Source organism: Nannospalax galili, unplaced genomic scaffold (genome assembly GCF_000622305.1).
Source record: "Nannospalax galili isolate Female #2095 unplaced genomic scaffold, S.galili_v1.0 scaffold341, whole genome shotgun sequence".
NCBI lineage: Eukaryota > Metazoa > Chordata > Mammalia > Rodentia > Spalacidae > Nannospalax > Nannospalax galili.
Window position 1 is genome coordinate 1380609 of NW_008346082.1, and position 18560 is coordinate 1399168.

Below are 18560 nucleotides of genomic sequence, written 5' to 3' on the forward strand. Positions count from 1 at the left end.
AGGTCAGTGGCGCGGCCGCGGGGCCCGAGAACTTGTCACCCGCCGCCGCGGAGACGCCCCCGCCCGCGCCAGCCCGCCAGCCCGCCTCGGCTTCCCGCTCCTTTCTCGGCCCCCGCCCCCCGCGGCTGCTCGGCGCTCCCCCTGCCAAGCTGTCTCTCGGCTTCTCCGGCTCTCCCCCAGCCCCCCTGCCTCCGCAGCCGGTGGGAGGGACTGGGACTTCCTGAGGTCCCAGGGATGGGGCCGGGGCCCATTGGCTGCAGTCGGACCAGGCCTTGGGGAGGGGAAGGGGCTCCAGCGGTGTCCCTCGGCCTGGGGGAGGGAACCACTGCTGAGTGGGAGGGGGCTACCACGAGAGGGACCAGGGGTGTGGAGGTGACATCTAGACAGGGGGATGAGCCCCTGATATCTCTCTCTTCTCACATCCTGTGGGCTTCTTGCCTAGTTTCATTTGATCCCGAAGCTTGGCTTCTTTCGTCCACACCTTCCAGCTAACTTTAGTCCCCACTGCCTGCCCCTAGCTTCATTTGGCCCCAGTGCCTGACCTTCTTTTGGGTACTGTCACCTGGTTTCCCTACACCCTGCTGCCTGGCTTCTTTTGTCCCAGTGTCTGCTTTTCTCAATTCCTGATCACCTGGCTTTTATGGGATTGCTCCTGCTTGGCGCCTGTCCTCGGGTCCTGCTACCTGGAGTTTGCTGTCTTGCCTGGCTTCCAGGGAGCCATAACAGACTTGGGATGTAGGCATTAGGGCCACAGCTACAGCTGGAGTGGCAAGTGCTAAGAATGTCAGCAGAGTTGCCAGATGTCCCCAGGCTGGGGACTGGCCAGCTCAGCCTGGATTCCACCCTGCCTGGACAGCAACTCAAGACCCAGCATAGGCTCCTGTGATGTGCAGGATCCAAGAACACTTGAGGACTCTTGTCTGTAGTGGTCAGCTTGGTGAGCACCCACTTCACCTGCTGCTGGGCATGTGTCCCCACCTGTCTTCCCAGCCTGACAATGATGACAGGGCTTCAGTGGGGTTGCTCAAGTCAAGGCCTCATTTCCTTCCCCTGTACAGCTCCTTCTGCATGGAGGCCTGAGGTCTGGATGCCATTGACACAGTAATGAACAGAATGGTTCCAAAGAGGCCTCAGGTCACATAGCAGATAGCTGGTCTAGGAGCTATAATCTCTCTCCCTGGAATCGGGAGACACTAGAGGCTGGGGCATGGGCTAGTTTGGGGTTTTGTGGTTCTTACTGTTAACAGTGCCACCATCTCTCTCACCCCAGGGCTTCCTCACTCCTTTGGCCTTCCTGAATCTCCCTCCATCCCATAATGCTGTTGAAAGCAGGGTTCAAAGAAGAAGGCGCTGCCTGGGAGATAACTCCTTCACCCTCTAGAGATGAGCAGTTTCTCCTTCTTTTCACTTCCTGACTTAGGCACTTGGCTTCATCTTTTCTCAAGCACAGCCAGGCCATGAGGTCCCAGTGTGGTGTGACTGCTGTGAGTGTCTGTATTTCCCATTGTGAGTGTAGGGACTGCGGATGACTAGGGGGCTCTGGCTTTCTAGAGGTGTACAGTGGTGTCTATGTGGAAGGTTGACTGCTCTAAGTGTGATGGCATCCATATGTGAGGCTATGGCTGTTCTGTGTGAGGAAGTCTCTTTTGTGACTATGACTCTAACGGGTGTGCGTGCATAGCAGTGTGTGTGAGCCTGTGGCAGTGGGTATCCACATGGGAGGCCGTGAGATGTGGCTATGATGGTAGACCGAATGCTAGTGTGTATGACAGGCTGCTGGCTATGCCTGTAGAGCACTGACTGTGTGTATGTGGAGCTGGGGGCTTTGGGGTGATCTACTGGGTGGCTGTGAGAGCCCTCAAGCATGTGCTTCAGCTTGAGTGAGGTGAGCACTGGGTCCTGTGTGACCCTGAATTGCTAGTGTGTGTGAGCATGTGTGCATGTACTCTTGCCTGTGTTTACCATCAGGAACAGATTGTGAAGAGCAAGGAGGGGGAGGGAGGGTGGCTTGCTCTTACCCAGCAGACCAGAAGGTTCCTCAGAAGTAGCATGCCCAGTATACATGCATGTTAAGGGGGCAGAGAGAACAGAACACTGTTCCATAAAGAGAAAGAAGCTTCTGTTCCCCCACCCAACTCTGGCTCTGCCAGAAAGACCATGTTCAGTTATTTTTGTTACAAACTCATGCTTTGCATGCACTGCTGTGTGTGTGTGTGTGTGTGTGTGTGTGTACATGCACACACACAAGCTTACATGCATGGGCCTCTATGTTTTCAAGGGTGTGTCTGTACCACAGCAGTGACCTGGCAGGGGAGAGGGTGGGGGATGGTAGGAGATGCTAAGGCAAGGCAAGCAGCAGGTCTCCAAGTCTGTCCACCCTGTCTCCATGGAGGGCCCTGCCTCACAACCTCCTTTCTGCTCCATGCTTGCTGTGTACCCTTTCCTGCTCCTACCCCAGCTAAGGAGAGAGTCTCCTTCACCCCCTCTGCCATGCCCACCCCCCCACAGTGCTCATGGAGATTCCCCCCCCCATGTCTAACCTCCTGCTGCACCTTGCCTCTTCCCCCAACCCTTAACCTGACTGGTCTGTTGGCCTTTCCTAGATGGAGTCTTCATCTGAGCCAGAAGAGACTCAGGACTAGGGTTGGGGATAGGGAGTTTGGCACCTGTGCTTAGAATTTTATGACAGTGTCCGGAGCCATGTGTCCAAAGAGAAGATATGAATTTACCTGCCCTTCCAGTTTTCCATACAGGGGCGGGGGAGCTGAAGCCAATTACTGCTGAAGGAGAAACGCCAGGCCTTCTCCATCTAGAGGGTGGCTTGACCACAACTTACAGGGATCCAAGTGGGCCTCCACATGTGGGCACAGGCTGGTGGGACAGATTCCCATCTCCCCAGGATACTTCCCTAGATGCCCAGCCAGGCCCATCATGGGAAGGTAACTAGGCTCCCCCAACACACCTGTACACACGTGCAGCAAGGGCATGCACATGCTGAACTCAGGGTCCCCATGGTGCAAGGGGCTGGGGGTGGGGGGTTTGAGCACTTAAGAGTCCAAACTGTTGCCCAAATCCATCAGAATCTGTGTGTCGTCCCCCCCACAGGCCCCCATCTCTGGCTGTGGAGGTCACAACAGTAGGCACGGATACCCCCCCTCAACTAACTCACATTGGGCCGCCTCCTTTTCCACAGCCTCAGCCAGCGGCTGGAGCTGGAGGACTGCTTCCCTGCCTGCCTCCTGGCCCCCTCTCACTGGTGCTCAGCTTATCCTGCCCCTTCTGAGCTGGAGGAGGGTGCTTGTGATGGTGCAGGGTCCTTTCCCCTGAGCACTGAGACTTGCCCCTTAATGGGAGGGGGTATAGCAACCAAGGAGGAGAAATAGGCTTGAACCCCAACCCCAGGCAGTTTTTGGTCCTATACCACTTGAGGTGAGAATACCAAGAGCTGAGAGGAAGAGCAGATCCAGAATCAGAGGGAATAAAATGATAGGAGCCATGACAAGAGGCAGCAGACAGGAGGGAGATAGAGACACCATTATAGGGAATGGGGGCTGTAGCCCAGGAGCTGACTCCTGACCTGAGCCCACCCCCTCCCTCGTGTGGGCCTGTGGGCCAACTGCTGGGGGGCCAGGCCTCCCTTCTTGGCCTCTCCACCAGCCCCCACCACCCACGCTGGCCAGGCTGTCTAGGCCTGGTGGGATCTGGGGGCCTCTCAGCCTATACTTCTCCTCCCCTTCCTGGAGCTTCCTGCCCTGTCTCTCCCAAGTTCCCCTTGGCCAGGCCAGGGCTATTTTTCCCTGCCTACCCTGTCCTTGTCCCCATGTCTGGCCCTGCTCTGATTCTCATTTTCTTTCTCTGTCTCCAAATATACATGCCTCTTGTCCTTGCTCCATGCTAGTTCCACAGGTAGGAGGCTTGCTGAGTTCCCTGGGCATTTTGAATCAGTGTCCTGTGTATTGCCTCATTCCCAGACCTGGGCCCTCTAGGGCTTCTGTGGGGAGATGAGAAGGAGAGGAGGCTCCAGGGCAAAGGTGCCCTTTCCCCTCAGAATGTGGGATTTGGAGTCTGAAATTGTTAAAGGGGACTGGAAGGTGTAAAGAGTCACTTCAATCCTGCACTGGGCCATATACCCTCTATCCTGTTCCTAAACCCATACCCCTACCACCAGGTAAGGAGTTCTGGCCAGTGACCATTGGATCTCAGTTCCACAACTTGGAAACCTTGCTTTGAGGTCACTGTATGAGACTTGTCATTCACTGTCAAGGCCAGACTAAGCATGCCTCACTGTCACACCAGCCTCCACCCGAAGTTTAGAACACCTGCACACAGTTGTGGCTGAAACCCAGTCAGTGGTGCTCAAAACTCTCACCCCAACTTGGTTGTGGCAAGGATTTTCCAAACTGCTGGCTATGGTTCTACAGGCAGAAATAGAGGCTTTTCAAAGCTCCCTTAGATTGTGCCTTCAGCTGGGCAGCAGGTAAAGTGGGGGCATAGGGTAGCTGGGTCTTAGATCCTAAAGCAGACTCCAGAACTGGGTAATTGAGATCCCCAATATGGAGCCTGTCACTGCATTTGGCAGTATTACTAATGGTGGCTGTAAGCCTCCATGGGTGCCAGCATTACTGTGAACCGGTATCATTCTGTGTGTCACTGAGTCTGTCAACGTCCCTGTGTCACTGTGATCAGTGTTACTCTGTGTGACTGTCAGTCAGTCTTATTGCATCTTTGATCTGAAGTTCCTATCACTGTGACTGTGTCTATCTCAACAGGTGTCAATGCATTGTTGGTATCATTGTGACTCACTGCGTCATTGTTACTATGACTGTCAATATCCTTGTGGATCATTGTGATTATCATTTTCATTGAGTGTTATTTATCCCTGTGTAATAGTGTCTTTGTGTCACAGTGAGACAGTGGCACTAAACTGGAGCCCCAGGATTTGTCTTAGATGTTGCTTATATATAGAAGTAATGATGATAGTGGGGTTCTGTGTCAAGAGAAATGTGGGGAATTGTGTGCCTCTGGCCTCATCCTTCCCCCTCTGAGAATAGGCCTAATTGGGACTCTGAGGAGTGGGGAAATGAAACTTCTCTTGGTTTTCTAGATCAGCAGAGGCCGAGGGATAAGGCTTTATTTCACTCTTGTCCCCTAAAGACTGGACCCGTAGATCCCCAGTGAGAATCTCTCCAACCCAGCAAGGTCCTACTCTTGTGCCCTATTGGTCCTCGTTGTACTGAGCACCCCTTCCCTCCAGCTAGAGGAGCTGCGCAGGCTCCTTGAGATGGCCTAGGGTGGGTACAGAGAGCCTTTGGCTCTGTCTTTTCATCTGCCTTAGAATGTCTGCTGTTCCCTGTACTTTCTTCCCTTCCTCTCTTCCACTTCTGTCTTTGCTCCTTGTCCCTCCAAGTCTCCATTCAGTATCCTACTTCTCTCCATGCCCATTTCTCCTACCCAAGGCTCCCTTTTCTGTGTGCCCAGACCCTGCAGTGTCTGTCTTGGTACCCCGCCCCCACGCTCTGCAGCTAGCTAGCTCACTTGCTCTCAGCAGCGCACCCGTCTCCTGTGGCTGCAGCCCCGTTGGCCCAGGGCCCGGCCCTTACAGTAACTCATCGGGCTGATGGAGGCGACTTTGATGAAGAAGCCATCCCTCCCCCGTGCGGGGGCCTGAGCATTGTGTGTGCATGTGTGTGTGTATGTGTGTGTATGTGTGTGTATACACACACACACACACACACACGTACGTATGCTGGGGGGGGTTGCATGTGCTTGGTGTGAGCCTGGCCTGGCTGCCTTCCCCTTCCAACCTGAGTAGGACCTGGAGGGAGTGGGGAGAGGGGAACAGGGACTTTCCTCTGACACTTCCTCTAGATCTAACTTCTGTCTACTCTGCCTGTTTTCCTACCTACACTTGCCTATGTCCTGGTTCCTGCTCCCAAGTGGTGGCCAGTGGACCTGGTACTGAGGCAGAGGATGTTCTTGGCTATAAGGAGAAAAGCATGGACAGATGGCAGAGATGGAGGGGAGGGTCTGTGGGCTACCTTCCAGAGCTGAGGTGAGGAACCAGGTAGGATTCCAACCTGTCTCTTTTTCTGCAGACCTAACTCAGAATTCAAGCTGACCTGGGTTCATTTCCTAGTTTGCTAGCTTTTTGTCTTTGGTCATTGTCTTAACCACCTAGGCATGAGGAGTAGCTGAGCAAGGTCAGAAGGGATTGGGCCAAGGGATAGTACCAAACCCTAGGAGTCACTGATGCAGAAAGAAGCCTGAGACCACACCAGCTAGTGGAGCTGTGTAGTCAGAGTACTGGTAGCTGTGGCTATGAGAACAAACACATTCAGAGGAGGGGACCCACCTGCAGAGGGTAGAGGGTAGCAAAGGGCACATGGGAGTCCTTTCCCATGAAGGAGCCCAGGGAGTCATGTTCATTCCTACCTCAGTTGCTCCAAACCAATGCCCACCTTCTTCTCCCTGTTACAGCTGTGTCTGAACTGTCTCTAGCTGTGTCTCTGGCACTTTCTCTGGTTGTATCTGGTGGTATGTCAGCTTCTCTGGCTGTGTGTCTGGCTGTTTCTCTGGCAGTGTTTCGGATGCTGTCTCTGGCTGTGTCCCTGACAGTGTCTTTGGCAGTGTTTTCAGTGGTGTGGATTCTTCCTGACTGATCATCCGGCTGTGGCTCTGGTTCTTTCTTTAGCTGTGTATCTGGGTCTATGCCTGTTTGTGTCTATCAGTTTCTCTGTTATTTTTCTGCTTGGGTGTCAGTTTCCCTGGCACTGTTTCTGACAGTGTCTCTAGCACTGGCTGTGTTGCTAATGGTATCCTTGCTTGTGCTTCTTGCTCGTCCTCTGCTGGGGTCTGAATGTTTTATATACTTTTGGCTGCTTCTCTGGTTGTATTGGCTATTCCCTGATCATTTCTCTAGGTGGTTATCTGGTTATATCCTCTTTTGTCTGATGTTCCCTCCCACAGCTCTAGTGTTCTCACTGTGTGAAGCTGATCATTTGAGACTGTGTCTGGTTGTTTGGACAGTGTCTCTGGCCAGTGTCTTTGCTGTGAGGCTGGCTGGACCTGACAGCATCTCTGGTTAAATATCTCATACTGCTCCTTGGTGTCTGTCTTTGGGCCTCTGCTTCTTCAAGGTTGACAGTCTTTCGGCTTCCATTCTCAGATTGGAGAAAGGAAGTTGTCACATTTGGCGCCTATTCTGCCTCAAGTCTGAGCATGTGCTGGGGTCGGGGGAACTGGACCCATTCAAGTAGGTGGGACACCAAGTGGGAGCCACTGGTTCCTTCCTGGCTTCTGGGAACATGTCCTGAATGTACTTTGTGTACCTACAGGAGCACATGTAGATACTGATGTGTAGCTCCTGGGCTGGGGGTCCCAGCCTGCTGAAGCCATGTGTCTGGGGTAAAGATGGTCTAGGATCCTTTGATAAGAATTCACACATGAAAATTCCTCATTTTCTTTTGGTCATCAATATACAGTAAAGCAAAAGCTGCACCTGACAGTGTACCACTGTCTTGGTACCCCAAGTTTTCCAGAGTCCAATAGGAGTCTGGATAGAGGCCAATGATAGATCCAAGAGGCTCCTAAACATCCAGATTTCAGGCTTTCTCCCCAGGAGCATAGCAGGGAGCCTTACATTCAAAGCAATTTGGAGAAGTACAGACCTCCAATTAAGTTAAAACATCACCCTTCCAGTTTATAATGTTTATAGCTAATTAGCCAGCCTCACTAGTAGAGTTACATATTTTTTTTATTTTGAAAAATGGCCCTGGCATTACCAGTGTTCTATAACTCATCCATGGTTGACTGCATTCTGCAGTCAGCATTCTTATTGAACGACAAACCACCGTAGATGCCTTCTACCATCTTAGCAAACCCTTCCTACTGATGCCAATAATGTTGGTTTCCATTCCTTAAAAGAGGACCCAGAGCCCCATTAAGAAGGATGCCCTGGCCCTAAGGCTGGCATTTTCCAGTCATGCCTGAGAGCAACCCCTCAACCATACAAGGAGGTTCCTGCCTGGGCTGATATTGTCCCCTTCCCAACCCGTTTCTCCCAACAGATGGCTGCTCCTGTCCCATGGGCCTGCTGTGCTGTGCTTGCTGCTGCCACTGCTGTTGTCTACACCCAGAAACACAGTCCACAGGGTGAGTGCTTGAGAGAGCTGCTTGCCAATCCCCTTCCAGAGCTGTACATGGATCCTCTTGGCACAGCTGCACACTGATACCTCCAGGAGTCACACTAGCATACGATGGCACTGCCATACGTGTATCTTCTGAGGGATATGTAGTCATGTGACAGTGATAAGCAGAGTGACCCACTGATGTCTCATAGGCACAGGCCTCCACAGTCGTACCTGGATAGTCACATGCTGATCGTGTCTCTGGCTTGAAATGCTCTGTCCTTGTTCTCACTAGGGAAGGTATAACGTTCAGGCAGGTGACTTAGACAGTATCCCTAAACAGTATTTAGATAAAATTTGTAGGTGTGCAGGGGGCCTTAGGAGACAGTGGACACAACTTTTGGTTACTTTCTATTGTCAGCCTTATCCTAGAAGGAGGATAGGGACAGAGACAGTGGGCTAGGGCTGGTACACTAAAGGTGAGGTACAATCAGTTATTTGGAGTGACTGGAGGAGGAAGGGGCTGCTCAGGGACTGGGTTATGGGTAGCCCTGCTATCCTGCCCCCACCTGTTTGTCTAGTAAGGTCTGAGTCCTTCCCACACCCATAGGACCAGGAACTGCACTGGTGGGGAAACAAGTTCCCTTTAACTTGACTGTCAGCCCCTCAAACAGCTACATGGAACAGTCTGAACTTGAAGTTGCCTCCAATAAGGCTCCTTAAATTGGATCTTGTCCTACTTCCACCTCAGCTGGGAAGGCAGATGCAGGGAGTGAGAGGGAGTATCTTCAGGACCCAGGTATTGAGCAGACCTTGATGGCTGAGGTCTGCTATCCTCAAGGCTGTGGGTTCAAAAGGGTAGTAGGTCAGGGGACTTCTGTGACCTCTTCCTTATGAGAGTAGTACTGAGGCCCAGAGAAAGCCTGACCGGCCCAAGGCTCTTGACTAAACAGCACAGGGCCTGCCATTGTGTGAGGAGGTCTCTGCGTAAAGTCAAGACTAGTGTGGTCAGGGTACTGGTGCAAGGTCACATCTCTGAGTATAAGACTGTTTCTTGTGTAGATAACAGCATGGACCTGGTTGGGTGTCTCCGTGTGGCTGTATCTTTGTAGGCTGCACACTGTCATGGTGAATGCCCTTTTAGGGGCTGTATTACTGTATCTGAGACTCTAGACCATTTGTCATGGTGTCTGTTTTTCCTTGTATATCTGTGTCCTTGTTAAAACTCATCCTGTCCATGAGACCCTGTCCCCACGTGGAACTGTGATAGTGCCCTTTTTGTGCATGCCTGTGATCTTGTATCAGATGTTACCATCCCTGAAGGCATAATGTCCCTGTGTGACTGAACCCATGTGTGACTGTAACCTTGTAATGACTGCCCTATGTGTGCTGCTCCTTCTTTGTGGGTGACCGTCCTAATCCTGTATGTGTAGTGATGTGAAGTTGCTTAGGACACTCGGGGGGACTGTTTCCGGCATATAGTCCCCATGTGAGCCTGTGCATGCAGGTGTGAGGGAGCTGTCAGCTCTGTCCCTCTGTGTTCCCCATGTCCATGACCTCATCCTGTCTCTGTCTCTCATCCTGGCTTCTAACAACCTTTTCACAGCTGATTCCTTTGGAGCATTTGTCACCGCGTCAGGGCCAAGAACCCCATCCTCCCCCTGCTGCTTGATTTAATTTCTGAAATGGACAGCACATCAGTAGGGGCACCCACGGGGCTGTCCAGAGACAAAGGATTAAACCATTGCCATCTCTGGAACGGTTGCATGGCTGTGTATTGCCATTTTTGTGTTATTGTGAGTTGTGACATTGTGTGCTTGCCATGTCATGTTGTTCCTTCCATCTCTGCATCATGGCCTGCATTCTGTCTTCTGTCGTTGTGTGTCCACTCTGCCTTTCCTTTGTCATTGCTGTCAGGTTGTGTCTCCATGTTTTTTTCAAGGCGGACAGTGTGTGGTCGGGGGAAGTGTTAGTCCATTGCCATTACATTTGTTGTGTTGTTGGGTGCTGTTGCCTCGTCTGTGGTTGTAGCATCCCCTGCCCCTGCCCCAGTACTAGGGGGCCATATTGAATTTATGTTCAATTGGAGCTGCTTTTGGTCAGTGTTGATTTGTTGCTGCTGGGACCCTGATGGCCACGCCCCCTCCCCAACGGTCAGTTTTCAGCCTCCTCCTCCGGCAGCTGGATGCAGAGTCTCTGTGGTGGGGGGGGGGGGGGGGGGAGGGGCTTTGGAGGGTTCCGGGAAGCCCCGGGTTTTTGGAGGGGGTTGGAAGGGGGTTCGGGGGCGGGGCGGGTGGGTTTAGGGGGGGGTCCATTGGCTGGATCTCGGCTGGAGCTGCTTTTGGTCAGTGTTGATTTGTTGCTGCTGGGACCCTGATGGCCACGCCCCCTCCCCAACGGTCAGTTTTCAGCCTCCTCCTCCGGCAGCTGGATGCAGAGTCTCTGTGGTGGGGGGGGGGGGGGGGGAGGGGGGCTTGGGATGCTTCCTGGAAGCTCCAGGTTTTTGGAAGAGGTTGGAAGGGGGCTCAGTGGCCGGAGCTGTTGGATTGAGGGGGGGCTCAATGGCCTGAATCCTGGACACTGGGCCTCTGGTCAGGGGGAGGCCCCCATTCAGTCTCTGGTCCAGCCTCACAGCTGTGGCCTCCAAGGCCCCCAGCCACCGCCCTTCCGCCTGTTCATCCTCTGTTCGGCTGGTCCCAAGCCCCACAGACAAGTGGTCAGGGCTGGCTGGGTTTCCTGCTTCCCGCTCCTCTGACAGGGACGGAGAGGCTCCAAGAGGGGCAAGTCAGATACAGGCAGCAAGGGAGACAGACCTGGAGACACAGAGACCCTGGCACAGGCAGCATGACAGAGGCGGCAAAACTGGACAGATGTTCTAGCCCAGAGAAAAGCAGTCCTGGAGAGGGGGCTACACTGAGGGGGTGGTGGCTGAGGGGCCCTTGGGGAATCTCTACCCCTTCCTACCCCTGTAGTCCTGGTGGTGTTAACAAGTCTAATTAAGAGGCCACTGGCCCAACTTAATTGGCTCGTTAACAGGAATTGCCTCCGAAAATCCCCCAACTCAGCAGGGTGGCTCTCTGGAGGGGAGATGTGAGCGAGTGTTAACGAGGGATCCCGCAGCCCCGCCCCTGCTGTCCCTTCCCACTCCCTTTTCCCCTCCCACCCTCACTCCACAGATCTGGCTTGGATGAGGGAAGCATCTGTCCTTCCAGGCTCAGGGGGCAGGATGAGAAACATGGGGTGGGGGTGTCTGAAGATTCTCCTTCTGCATGCCTGTCCTTCTGCTGCTGCCTGTGGATCTGACGTGCTGACTTTGTCCTGCTCGCTGCCTCCCCCACCTGGCGCTGCCTCTCGACAGGTGCTCCCTTCCACCCTTCCATCTCCAGTCTCCTGGGCTCAGTCCATCATGCCTGGGTTGCCAGGGCCAGGGCTGGGGTTTGCTTTTGGTTCTGACAGGCCCCTCCTGGGGGCAAGAGAAGAATGGTTAGAGCATTCCCTTAGTCCCAGTTTCCCTCCTCTCCCCAAGCACTTTCTGCCTCACAAAGTTGACAGTTGCCAGGAGTTCCCCAGGGTTTACTTCTGTGGCTGCCCAAGTTCTGAGGGATGGGGAGGTGGAGAGGGCTTGTGTGGAGTGGGCATAGTTGAGGAGAGGGAGAGAGGCAAGAAGAAAGATAGATAGGGGAAAGAGACAGGCCAGAAAGACAAGGATGGCGAAAGAAATAGAGACAGGAAGGAGTCCAAGAGGGACACAGCTCGGCACCATCTTACCTAGGTAATAATGTCAGTGACCAGGGCTGGGCCTCTTGGTGGCAAGAAGTTAGGATCATAGGGGTCAGGAAAGTTTGTAAAAGACCCAAGGACTGAAGAGGAACTGAATTTTTTACTGAGAACAGATCCTTCCAAGTACCGTATAGCACCCCCCACCCACATATACACACTTGATCTCAGTACATACATACACACACCAAAACAAAGACACATACCTTCATTCTCTGGCAGCCACAGAGAGGTTCTGCACAGGCTCCATCTCCAGAGACATTCATTATCAGACAGTGTCTCATTCATGCCCCTTCACAGTCTCACCTATGCATGCTCACCTGGGGGTGCTAGGCAGGGTTATGGTCTGTGAATTTTATCTTGTGCCCTCCCTGCCCCCACAGAGGCACCCCATGTGCAGTATGAGCGCCTGGGCTCAGATGTGACGCTGCCATGTGGGACAGCAAACTGGGATGCAGCTGTGACGTGGCGGGTGAATGGGACAGATCTGGCCCCTGACCTGCTCAATGGCTCTCAACTGGTACTCCATGGCCTGGAACTGGGCCACAGTGGCCTCTATGCCTGTTTCCACCGTGACTCCTGGCACCTGCACCACCAAGTCCTGCTACATGTGGGCTGTAAGTATTACCCTTGACTCTAACCCTTTATCTGATGTCTTCCTTTCCTTGAGACCCAGAGCTCTAGCTCAGATCAAATCCCCATCCTGTTGAGGACAGAGGGAGAGGAAGGCTGTAACCTGACCTTTGCCCTCTGATCCTAACCTGCTCTTCTGACCTCTGAGTCTCATCTTGCTCAATGAGCCTAGACCCCTGGTCCCTTTGCTTATGTATACCATCTCCATGAAGGTCTTTGAGATCCTGAAGTGTCTCTTCTTTTCCCTATGACATAGTGGGCAGCGGAGGGCTGGCAATACTTGGTAGGTGGAAAAGGATCCTAGAGTCATGCCTCTGAATTGGAGTGGCTTCACAGTGTCTGCTCCCTCAGGGGCCAGCTAAAGTGCTTGAGGGAGAGAACTGGGGTATAAAGCTGTTATAGGTAGGAACAGTTTGAGAGGCCCCAGGGAAGGAGGAAGTTTTCTTAGACTAGGAGACACATGGAAACAGGATTTAGAAGAGATGTGGAAACATCTTTTCTGACAAGAGTGCTGAATATGACTCTGGACCTCAAAGGCTAGGAAGGTATTTGAAAAGGCCACTTGGGCTGATGTCAGTGGAAGGGAGGGGACAGGGAAGGGACAAGGTACAGATCATGATCCTGGAAACTGGAGAGTGATGTGGCATGAATCTGGTTCAGACAGGATCCCCCTCATTTCAGTGACGAGAAGCAGGTTGGATGGTGCGAAGCCAGGGCAGGAAGGAAGCAGTAGAGGGTGCAGGAGACGTGGTGAGAACCTGGGAACAGAAACTGGAGTTAAGAAGGGATGTTGGCCCCCAAGAATTAGTGATGGATTGGAAGTGGGGAAGGCTGGAGAGTTGAGAGTGGGAGGAGTCAAGGGGGCTGGAGGCATGGTCAGTGAAAGAAATGAGGGGGGTGTTCTTTTTGAACACTGGCTGGGTTTTGGTTTCTCTAGAATCATATCCCAAGATAGGAATTTGTAGGCAAGCAGTTTATTTGGCAGGTGTTAGAAACCTCTTAAAGGAATGGGAAAGTGGCACAGAAAAAGGAAGTTATCAGGGGATTGGAGAGATGACTCAGCAGTTCAGAACATTGGCTGCTCTTGCAGAGGACCTGGGTTTGGTTCTCAGCACACACACACACACACACACACACACACACACACACACACACATACACACACACACACACACACACAGAGCAGCTGACAACTAGTCTTAATTCCAGTTCCGGGTATCCAACGCCCTCTTCTGGTCTCTGCTGGCACTGCATGCACATGGTACACTTCCATACACCCAGGCCAAACATTCATACACATAAAATAAAAATAAATAAAATAGGGGCTGGAGAGATGGCTCAGTGGTTAAGAACACTGGCTGTTCTTGCAGAAGACCCAGGTTCGAATCCCAGCACCCACATGGCAGCTAACAACTGTCTGTAACTCCAGTCCCAGGGGATCTGACAGCCTCTTCTGTCCTCATCTGACCTCCGTGGGCATTGCATGACACGGGTGCACTTACGTACATGCAGGCAATACACGCATACACATAAAATAAAAATAATAAATAAAATTTAAAAAAATATATATATATAACAAAAAAATTAATGAGTTATCAGGGAAGGTGAGATGGTTCAGTAGGTAAAGGCATTTGCCCCCAAGCCTCATGACTTAAGTTTGAATCCCAGGTTCCACATGATGGAAGGAGAGAACCAATTCCTACAAGTTGTCCTCTGAACTCTATATACATGCTATGACACAGGTACACACACACATACACACAAATGTAATAACTTTTTTTTTTTGGTTATTTTTGAGACAGGTTCTTCCTGTAGCCCCAGCTGGCCTGGAACTCGCTATGTAGACCAGGCTGGCCTGGAACTCACAGAGATCTGCCTGCCTCTACCTCCCAAGTGCTGGGACTAAAGGTATGTGCTACCACATCCAGATGTATTAACAATTTTTTAAAGAAAAAAGAATGAGTTATCAGTGGGCATGGTGGCACATACCTGTAAATCCCAATACCCAGGAGGCTGAGGCAGAAGGATTGCAAGTTTGAAGCCAGCTTTGTCTAAACAGTGATACCTATCTCAAAAAAGTGAGTTATCAAAAGTCTTTTGTTATCTCTTGACAATAAGAGCCACCAATGAGGGAACTCTGGGTATGGTATGCAAAAGACACACTTCAGAGTTGTCTTCCAGAGGGATGAGCAAACTAGAATGTGTAACACCCTCTCCTGCCGTCCCTGGTGGAGAATTCTCCTACTGGGGTACGGGTTCTGGTGCCTTAATTCTCTGGCACTTTTGGCCTGATGCCACAGCAGGCAAAACAGGCTTTGATGGCCAGAGATCTCGTCAGCAAATAATTGCAGAAATTGGCAATGGTATGATCTGCAACACCAGAGACATCTACTATAGATACATCAGGTGAGAGTCCTCAGGGTACAACTTGGAATTGGTGACTGGTAGCTAGCAGATCTAAGGGGCTCAGGGGTATGTTGTGTATCGGAGGTGGAAATTTGGGAGGTTGTCATCATTAAAACCATGGAAGGAGATGAGATGAACAAAGGAGAGATTGTAGAAAAGGATTCAGAATTGAACTCTGAAGACCATCAGTGTGTAAGGAGTTGATGGAAAGAAATAAGCCACAGAAAAAGAGCCAGCAGGAAGGTTGAGGGAAGACCAGGTGATTGTGATTTGGAAAAGAGTTGCTTAAGAAAGGAAGAAATAGGAGCTGGAGAGATGGCTCTGCAGTTAAGAGCACTGGCTGCTCTCACAGAGGACCCAGGTTCCAGTCCCAGCACCCACATGGTGGATAACCACTGTCCATAAGTCCAGTTCCAGGGGATTTGACACCGTTTTCTGACCTCTACAGGCACTGTGCATCACGGATACACTTTTTTTTTTTTTTTTTTTTGTTTTTTTGAGACAGGGTCTCCTTGCAGCCCTAGCTGGAGCTGGCCTGACTCACTATGTAGACCAGACTGGCCTTAACTCACAGAGATCAGCCTGCCTCTGCCTCCCAAGTGCTGGGATTAAAGGTGTGTGCCACCACACCTGGCTTCACGGTGCATTTAAACACATGCAGGCAATACACTCATACACATAAGATAAAAACAATAATTTTTTTTAAAAGGAAGAATTATGAGTTCATCAGCTGAAGGTTAGGTGGGCAGGTACCCAGCTTCTGGCCAGAGGCACCCACCACAGAGTGGGTGCTCCAGAACCCCTCCATTTCTTTTCTCCCAAGCTAAAGATTCAAGCTTCTTTGGCCTCATTACATTTGGATTTAATTGACACCATAGCCAGAAGATAGATCCTTTATTCCCTGGAAGCTACCTGGGAGAGCCTTATGGGATCTGGGAGCAGGCCCTTGCCCATTGTCAGGAGACATATGAAAAGTTAGGCTGAAGAGTTGTTCAGAGCCTCCCGGGGAAACATTAATTAATGTTCGAATGAGGTATGAAAATAGATGTACCTTTTCCCATGGAAAAGCCTTTTCAAACTGTTTAAAGAGATAGCATTCAAACCAGATGTTTTAGTTGCAAGCCAAGGGTGGAGTGACCCCTATCATTCTTATGGAGAAATGCAGGACCAGCTTAACTAAATGCTCCTCAGCCCAGCACCAGGTAACTGGAACATGCGTGTTAGCCCCAGGTCTTTATGGGAAAGAGGTTTTCCTCCGTGTGCTGTGGAGGAAGGCCTTCTCATAGTGTTACTCCTACTCCTGACTACTCAGTTTGTCTCCACAAAGTCATTAGATGAATAAGACTGTCAGTAATGGCTAGTGTTTGGTGGCCCTGGGCCCCTATTTCTGGTGCTGTGATTTTCTTTGAGAGGTCGTTGGAGAGGAATTGGATCTTGAAGTAATGTTCATAACCCTTACCAATGGGACATGGTCACAGCAGCCCTGTTGTGGACCAGAGTCCAGACCATTTAGATACAATGCTCACTACTTCCTTGGCCTTGCCCCTCAGGGGAGGGCTGGCCCTGAATCAGCTGTACTGTTCATAACAGGTACTTATCTCACAAGGCCTTATTTCCTCCTTAAAGATCTGGTCAGAGGAACAGGAGATATTAATCAGGATCAGCACAGTCGCTTTATGTTAATAATGAGAGGCTGGGCTTGGCAACACTCAATATCAAATTATCCTTCTTGCCAGCTTTCAGAGAACATGACAAAGTTACCTCTGATTTTCGGGTCATTCAGATCAAGAATTATTAATATTTATCCTAAATATGTCCAAGAGCTGGAGAGATGGCTCAGCAGTTAAGAGCCCTGGCTGTTCTTGCAGAGGACCCAGTGTTGATTCCCAGCACCTACATGGCAACTAACAACTGCTTGTAACTCCAGTTCCAGGGGAGCCTACACCCTCTTCCGACTTCCTCAGGCATTGTACTATACTGGTGCACTTACCTACATGCAGGCGATACACACATACACATAACATAAAAATAATAAATAAATATAAAAAAGATTTTTATGTCCATTTCCAAGAGAAATTGACCATAATGATGTTCTGCTGGAAGTCTCCTTAACCAGACTGTTCTCTACCCTGTGTTCTCCTGACCCACCTTCCTGCCCTCAGGTGGATCCTCATCCAGCAGTAAGGACTCTCCTACTGATCATGTTAGGAAACAGGATCACAATGTTCCCTTTAGTAGCATCTTTTTGTTTACCAGACACTGCCTATCATTCTGATCTTAAGCTAAAACAAACCAGAGATTAAAATATTTTTTAAATGGACAGTTTCTTGTTCAGGTCCTCCCTCCCTCTGAGTAGTCAAGATAGGAACTCCTGCTTCAGACCTGCTGCCCCCCAGCCCTGTTTGGGAAGCAAAAAGTACCTAGCAGAGGACTGTGGTTGAAGATGTCTGAGGAGAAGTGAGTGGGAGGCAAGAGGGGTATATGAGAGTCCAGAACTTGGGGTGCCTTAAATGATCCCCAAAGCAAAGGTTAAGACAGGCCATGAGCCTTGAATGCCAGGCAGGAGGAGGAGTGTGGGTGTGGCGTGGGCAGGGCTGGAACGGAAGGGTCACTGTGCCCCACCCTGGCCTGATCTGGCCTGGCCCAGGGTGTGGGCAGCTTGCCCCTCCTCTGTAGGCCAGCGGGCAGGCCTCATGCGTGCCGGGGGCTCCAGCCCAGGCGGCTGGCTAGATGAGAGGAAAAACATGCGGTTTGGTGGGCTGGACATGGAAAAACAAGCCAATTAGGAAGAAAACAAACAAACCTCAGGCCAGCAAGGGCACACGCACACATGCACACGCACACAGCCCCGCATGGGACCCAGACACTCTGTTACAGCTGACACAGTCACTTAGGCATCTCAGGAACCCCCAACAAGGGGAAACTCAGGATGCCTGGGCATCTAAGAGCATCCTGCATGCCTAGAGTACGATACTATGATATGTATGTGCTGGAGTTTTTGCTTGGACACTCCTGACATATTCTCACATTGTGTCCAGCTCATATGTGTGGACATTCTTGGAATTTAAGGCATCTTCACATATCCATGGTTTGAAAAATACACTCAGACTTAAGCTCCATCACATATCTTGTGTCTTGTGTGTGGTGGAGCTGTCAGTGTATTTCAGGTACAGTGGCAATTGCAGGAGCTAAGACACACAGCCTCACACATGCAGACAACCTGTAATCAAACAGCCTCACCCTGAGTCACACAAAACAGTCATCCAGTCCAAATGTAGCCTTCACTCATCCACCAAGTCTCACACATGCAGCCTCTCAAAGTTATAACAGTGCCTCGCAGTCAGTCTTAAAAGCAGCTTTCCCCAGCTCATAGCACACTCACAACAGGCCTCATGCTCCCATACTGTCCCACAGTCTCACACTTGGTCTCTCACAGCACCCCCATCTCCACCCACCCGGCCCCTCAGCTGGGCTCCAGCTGTAGCAAGTCACTCCTTTTCTTCCTTTTCTTTGTTTTTCTTTCCTCCTTTTCCCTCTGAGAAACCTGGTCCCTGTCAGGAAACCCAAGCCCTTCCTTGCTCAGGGCCCAGGGCCAGGCAGGAGTAGCTAAGATGACAG

General features: G+C 51.2%; 1 protein-coding gene across 2 annotated transcripts in view; it reads left to right on the forward strand.

The window, feature by feature from the left end:
• The window catches only part of Cntfr (ciliary neurotrophic factor receptor), a 38489-nt gene that overhangs the window by 11504 nt on the left and 8425 nt on the right, over positions 1–18560 (forward strand). For both annotated transcript variants that reach the window (XM_008842440.2, XM_008842442.2), the window contains 2 exons: positions 8067–8151; positions 12287–12520. In XM_008842440.2, coding sequence (XP_008840662.1) covers positions 8067–8151; positions 12287–12520 — 319 coding nt within the window. The remainder of the gene's footprint in view (positions 1–8066; positions 8152–12286; positions 12521–18560) is intronic.